Source organism: Candoia aspera, chromosome 4 (assembly GCF_035149785.1).
Source record: "Candoia aspera isolate rCanAsp1 chromosome 4, rCanAsp1.hap2, whole genome shotgun sequence".
NCBI classification, from domain to species: domain Eukaryota; kingdom Metazoa; phylum Chordata; class Lepidosauria; order Squamata; family Boidae; genus Candoia; species Candoia aspera.
In genome coordinates, this window is record NC_086156.1 from 113,558,097 (window position 1) to 113,565,282 (window position 7,186).

Genomic DNA, 7,186 nt, shown 5'->3' on the forward strand with positions numbered 1-7,186 from the left:
ACGAAAAGCCACAACTCGAGAAGCCACAGTCTTCACTCAGTCCATGTCTGAGTTGACAACAGATGGGCACTGCTAAATAATGAGCAAAGAGAAGTCTTTGGAAAACAGTGATTTATTTCTGTTTCTCACTCACAAAGAGAGTGTATTTGGTCAGGTTAATATTAATGTGAGACTTGCATTATTATTATTTCAATTTCTATGGCTGCCCATCTTGCAGAATCAACCTTGGCAGCTAGCAACCAATGAAATCACCATACAAACTAGTCACCACCATCACCACCCGCAGTATCTAAAATCCATCCAACTGCTGAGTAAAAACCAATTTAATAAAACAAAAAAGACTCCACAGGGTCCAGCTATTTCTAATTGGCCTGTGATTTCTTTGATTCTGATTTTGCGACTTGGACTTATATGTGCAATTCCACTCTGCCTTGCAAATTGTGCCTTATGGCTTGGTCTACATTCCTTTGTTTTGGGTTTCTTCAAAGAACATGGTCAAGGGAAGAACTGTGGAGCAAAGTTCCTGGACTCAGAGGTGGCCTTCCTTTCATGTTCAGTCTCTAACAGGGCTGTTTAAATGATTTTCAGCACGTGCTTTATTTTTCTCATCTTTAAACGCTTTTTTTTCCAGACGACTCTATAATCAGTTACTGCTTCTGCAAAACTGAACCATACAAAATGGCCAAAAATGGTCCAGTATATGTAGAGATGGAATTTACCTAGGAAAAATGGAATAAATTTTGAAGACATAAAGAAAACTGAAAAGAGGATAAAATTATGTTTTCCTCTAAGTCTCATATTTAGCAAAATATTTTGCAAATGAATGGTAGAAGAAGGACAAGAGGTGCTAAGCATTATTCTCCCCTCAGAGAGAATAGAGAACTGGTACAGAGCAGATTTTGACCAATGATAAGCCCTTCCAACCCGGTCTGCCTAGAGTAAAATGAGGGCAAGGGAAGAACGAGAGGGACCTGCTTCAGTCTGGCTAGAACAGCCTCTTGTTGGAGGTCTGCAGAGAGGGTCTGGCTCCCCACCCGTTAGGGACGGTTTGTACTAGATGAACGAGATGGTCCTTCCCAACCCGTTTTTACACGATTTCATGATATTTAGGAGAAAAAATAAGAATACACAATCTCCAGAAAATACAATATCTCATAGAATAACCCATCAAAAGGAATATCCTATCCTATAACAAAAGAGCAGCTTTGGATTTCTCCCTAGACTGGCTTATGTTCCCTGGAGCTCTTTCATTTCTTCGGAGCCCTAATTACCATTTCTTAATGCGACAATCTCCTGGGAAAGTTAAGTAGATGCCTCCCCTCCTCAGGATTTCCACCAGGGGGCAGTGTTGCCACACGGAATCGCTTTGCATATGTGTGGGGTGGGGTGGGGGAGGGGAGCAAAGGAAGGGTCTACAGGCCTTATCTCACTTCGGAGGCATCATTATATTTACTCTCATTTTCCTAAGAGATCACTGAAGGAAATTCAGAGAAATTTAACATCCCAAGAGATTACATTCCTCACCATGAAGCCACATCCGAGTTAAGAACAGATGTACTTTGCTAAATATAGAACAAACTGAATTGTTTGGAACATGCAAATTCATTTATTTGTGTTTCTCAGTCCACGGACTAAGTGTAGGTGAGGCCTTTTTATTAGTATTTTTATGAATCAACTCTGGGCAGCTAATAACACATGAGAACACCATACAAAATGGGAACCAACCGCCCCCCCCCCCCCCAATATACAGTATGTAATCCATAGAGTTGCTGAGTAAAAAACCAAGCTAATCAGGAACACCCTACAGGCTTCCAATACATTCATTTTTTTTTTTTTTAATTCCAACTTTCAGACTTGGATGTTTATGTAAAATTCAAATGTAGCTTGCAAATTGGTCCTTATTGCTTCGTCTCCATTCACTTATTTTGGGGGTCTTCCAAAGAACGTGGTCAAGGGAACCATGGTGGAGCAACCATCCTGATCTCCGATGTGCCATCCTTTCCATGTCCGGCTCTAACGTGGCTGTTTAAGGAAATTTCAGTGCACGATTTCTTCCTATCACCTTAAAACCCTTAGCTGAATTGAGGAGGGTCTGTCAGAACTTGCTTTAATTATTCCAATCTAAACTGCCCTTTCTCCTATGTCCTGTATGTGAAAGGTCTGTTGAAAGACATCTATACCTCAATGCCCTGAGGGGCTCTTTTATCCTGAGTGATATGTAAATCAGGCCACAATTTCCTCTTTAAAGGAGCCCCAGGGTTTCTCTTTTCAGGCTGCACCCACCAACACAAAGTTCCTGCAGTCTCCCAAACCCTCACCTGTCAATTTCCCTCCATTCATTCGAGGGAGAAATAATGATCCTGTGGCTGAACTTGGTGTCCTTCCTAGCAGTCCTCAGAGGTAATTGTTTCTATCATATTCCGGTCCTTTCCATCTTAATTCTTTTATACAGGAGAACTCATTAAAATAACTTTAATTTTAGGTGTCCAATCCTCAGCCCAGTTGGTGGAGTCTGGAGGGGACGTGAGAAGGCCTGGGGAGTCCCTCCGTCTCTCCTGCCAAGCCTCTGGGTTCACCTTCAGCAGCCATTGGATGTACTGGGTGAGACAAGCTCCAGGGAAAGGCCTGGAATGGGTGTCCAGCATAAACCCTGGTTCAAGTGATATTAGGTACTCGGACAAGGTGAAGGGACGCTTCACTATCTCCAGGGACAACTCCAAAAGCCAAGTCTATCTGCAAATGAACAGCCTGAAGCCGGAGGACTCAGCAGTCTATTACTGTGCGAGGGACACAGTGAGAGGAAGTGAGTCTGAAGCCTGGCAAAAACTCTCTCTTCCTCAGAGAAGCTCTCCAAGTCAGCTCAGCCCCAGAATTGAGAGGAACCTGAGAAAGCTGCCTGAGTGCGAAGAGAAACTAAGAACAGATCTTGGCCTGGGCATTGTGGGAGCTGTTTTCCATTTGAATGGGAGGAAAGCAGAAAATATCAGCAAAAAAAAAAAAAAAAAGAATAGTTAAAACAAAACAAAAGAAAAACTCCTGAAAGATGTCATAGGAAAAGTGCTCACTAGTTCTGCTCTCAAAAATTCTCTAGAAATAAAAAATTGGATTCATTAATTAGAATTCTTAATTATTTTATTGATTTTGCAGTTCAACCTTCATTTATTCTCTCTTGAGACCCAGATCCACCCTGTCGCTCTTTCTTTACATTTGTTTCTGTGTCTGTGTATATATTTCTCTCTCTCTCTCTCTCTCTCTATATATATATATATATATATATATATATATATATTTACACACATACATATGTGGAAACACACACACATTGTATACACATAACCACACACTCACAAACACAGACCTATGCACAAACACATATATCGGTATTTGAAATTTTAAATATGTTTAAAATCATATTCCCCTGCTAGCCGTAGCAATGTAGCCAGGTAATAAAATTAGGATGCTCTAAGACCCCAAATAGTTTGGTGTGGTGTTACACCGAGGAAGGCGGCCAAAGCCAGAAAATTGTTGGAGATACCAGCAAATCCAGCATTCCTCATTAGCACGTGCATTAGCATGTAAATTGAGTCCATTCCATGATGCCTCTCTTCATGTTTCAGAGGAAGCTGATAGTTCCACTCCCACTTCGACTTTTCTCTCTTCGTCCTTCTTTAAGACCGGGAGCTATGCGCACAGCTGTGTGCTGGTGTCCTAACAGCCAGGAACCACGCTGAGACAAGAAACAGGTCTCTAGTGTTTTATTACTGCCACATAACAGAAAATCCCAACAAACCGAAGAAGCGTGGGAGAAACCCAGACATATAAACCTCAAAGGTTAAGGCGGGCCCGATCTGTGTCTCTTGGAATGGCTACCTAATTCCTCAGTGCTACACATGCGCTTTACAGCCTGGATGGGAGCCCCCTGCTCGCCATCCTTACTCATGACACCTGGTCCATCTCTCTGGGTGTCATGTGGTAGGCCTGGAATTCCCCTTTCTACACGCGGGTCTTAGCAGCAATAGGGCTAATGGTTAATTAAGTTAGGGAAGACAAAAAAGAACAAAGATTTCACCCTTTGTGAATGGAAATGCAATTGGAGCTTGAATGAAATGAGGAAGATATTCCTTTACTTTACTTTGAAGCTACTCTGTCTAAGCATGTAATTCTTTATGCTTGGGAGGGCTGAGTGTTTAAGATCAATAACCTGTGTTCCTCTGACATGCTCATTAAAGCTATCATAGATAAAATTATTTTTCTGTGCACAGCTCCTCCGCTGCGTAAGCTCTGCTCCAATTCAGTGGTCCTAGCTGTCCACTAATTGGCTTAAAAAATAAGGCATAAAGATATCATGCCCATGGTAGCCTAAATGAGGTCATGTTATAATACTTATAATAGCAAAGGCATGTAGATCAGGGGTTCTCAAGTCAATTCCAGGGAAAGTCATTAAGCCCTCTGCCTCATCTTCAATGGTTTTACACTAGGGGGCACTGTGGGTCTGAATAATCCCTCTGAATATGGAGCAAGTAGAAAGGGTGTCTTCAGAGGAGACGACAGTTCTGAGCCTTGTTCCTAGATGGGAACAAAGAAAAAGAAGAACAAGGGCTTCAATCACAGTTGCCAAAGACCTGGATGAAAAGCCAGTTCATCAGGGACCTTTCAAACACCAGTAGGATGGGGGCCATTCGAATCTCAGGGGAAACCGTGTTCCAGAGGGCAGCTGTGGTGATCAAGAAGTGCACTGCTGGGATCCCAATCAATGGCATTGTTTCATCAAAGGAACCCTGAACACGGTAGTCCTGCCAGATCAGATCACCAGATCATCAGACACTGAACAGCACCTTGAATCGCTGTCAGAATCCAACGGGCAATCAGTGCACCTTGCAAAGCAGAGATAGTACAAAGGCATAGAGATGCAAGCAAATAGTAATAATAATAATAATAATAATAATAATAATAATAATAATAATAATATTAATAAGTCTTGCTTGATTACTCTGAGGTACTTCCATCTATTCAAAATCATGTGTGAAAGCTGTGTGCAAAGAAATCTACACCAAAATGCCCTGAGGGGCTCTTTTCTCAGAAGCGATATGAAATCAAGGCTCAATTTCCTCTTTAAAGGAGCCCCGTGGTTTCCATTCCAGGCTACACCCACCAACACAAAGTTCTTGCACTCTCCTGAATCCCTTCCTGTCAATTTCCCTCCATTCATTCAAGGGACATGAAATGAGCCTGTAGCTAAACTTGGTGTCCTTTCTGGCAGTCCGCAGAGGTAATTCTTCCTTCTATACAGAGTTTCTTTCCAGCTTAATTCTTTAATACAGGAAAGTTTATTGAAACACCGTTATTTTTTTTAGGAGTTAAGTCTGAGGTCCAATTGGTGGAGTCTGGAGCGGATGTGACAAGACCTGGAGAGTCCTTCCACCTCTCCGGCAAACCTCTGGATTGCTGGAGGAAATTGGAAGCCTGACAAGATATTCCCTTCTTGAATTGAAGACGAAGGGAACCTCTGCCTCTACAATTGGAAAAGACTGGTAATGGCACCTGGTATTGGGAGCCCTTGCACACAATACCGTATCTGACGATCACTGAAATAATACCTGTGGTTGTCCCTTTGAAATTGCCTAGTTCTCCAGCAGCTTCCATGAGGATAAAATAGAAATTATATTAAACATTGGCGATGAAAAGAATCCTTTGTTTATTTTTCTGCAGCAGGCTAAATTGCTCAGCCTCTCCATGACTTCTGTCTTGCACACATAGTAGCAACCTCTTGGTGAAATATGAAAGAGGCTCACAAAATCTGCCTGAATGAAAAGGGGCCCATCCAAGCAAATATGTAAAATGAAAGCCATGGAAAAGGAATTTTCCAAGAACAACAACTTCAGTTTCAAACAAACTTTTATGGAGGGTTAATACTAACTTCATTATCTAGGAAGCCATGGTTTGTGGTCCTCTCTACGAAGCAACACTGTCTGCTCCATACAGATTAAGGATGAAATGCCTGCTTCCCTCACTGTTTCATCCTTCTCAGCTATATAGAATTTCTCAACAGCAGGGACCGTATGAATTATTCTGCTCTCAATAAAGACTCAAAACTAGTGCAGACCAGAGTTTGACAGAAGATCAACCCTGCCATCCTGTGCCTAGAGGGAACCTGGGATGAGGGAGGGACAGGGCAGCCTCCGCTCAGTGTGGGCAGAGCAGTCTCCTTTGGTGGGAGATCTACAGACAGGACCTGGATGGCCACCTCTTAAGGACGGTTTCTATGAGATGACCTAGAAGGTTTTTCCTAACCAATTCATTCTATAAATGTATGAGATTTAATAGAAAAGAGAAGACCCCCCCCCCATCTCCAGAAAATACAATATCACAGAAAGTAACCCATCGAAAGCAATTTCTTATAATATAATGGAAGATCAGCTTCGGATTTCTCCCTAAATCTGCCTAGATCTCCTGAAGATCCTTCATTTCCTCTTCGCCATAATTCCTATTTTTGAAGGCAAGAAGCTTCTGGGAAAATTAAGTAGTTGTTTCCCCTCCTCCCATTTTAAACCAGGGGGCAGTGTTGTCACACTGAATTGCTTTCCCTATGTGTGGGGTGGGGGTGGGGCAGAGGAATAAAGCAATTGTCTGCAGACTTTGTCTCATTTTGGAGGCAGGATTATATTTACTTAGTTTCCTAAGAGATCACTGAAAAATCACAACGAAAAGCCACAACTCGAGAAGCCACAGTCTTCACTCTGGCCATGTCTGAGTTGACAAGATGGGCACTGCTAAATAATGAGCAAACAGAAGTCTTTGGAAAACAGTGATTTATTTCTGTTTCTCACTCACAAAGAGAGGGTATTTGGTCAGGTCAATATTAATGTGGTACTTGCCATTATTATTATTTCAATTTCTATGGCTGCCCATCTTGCAGAATCAACCTTGGCAGCTAGCAACCAATGAAATCACCATACAAACTAGTCACCACCATCACCACCCCCAGTATCTAAAATCCATCCAACTGCTGAGTGAAACCAAGCTAATAAAACAAAAAAGACTCCACAGGGTCCAGCTATTTCTAATTTGCCTGTGATTTCTTTGATTCTGATTTTGCAACCTGGACTCGTAAGGGCAATTCCACTCTGCCTTCCAAATTGTGCCTTATGGCTTGGTCTGCATTCCATTGTTTTGGGTTTCTTCAAAG

At 42.1% G+C, this 7,186-nt stretch overlaps 1 gene segment (V, D, J or C); it reads left to right on the plus strand.

Moving 5' to 3' along the window:
- The first annotated feature begins 2,354 nt into the window (after positions 1 to 2,354).
- On the plus strand, positions 2,355 to 6,618 carry LOC134497170 (Ig heavy chain V region 3-like). The segment is given in 3 exon segments: positions 2,355 to 2,400; positions 2,483 to 2,803; positions 6,554 to 6,618. Coding segments are annotated over 3 exon segments (432 nt in total).
- The last annotated feature ends 568 nt before the right edge of the window (positions 6,619 to 7,186 follow it).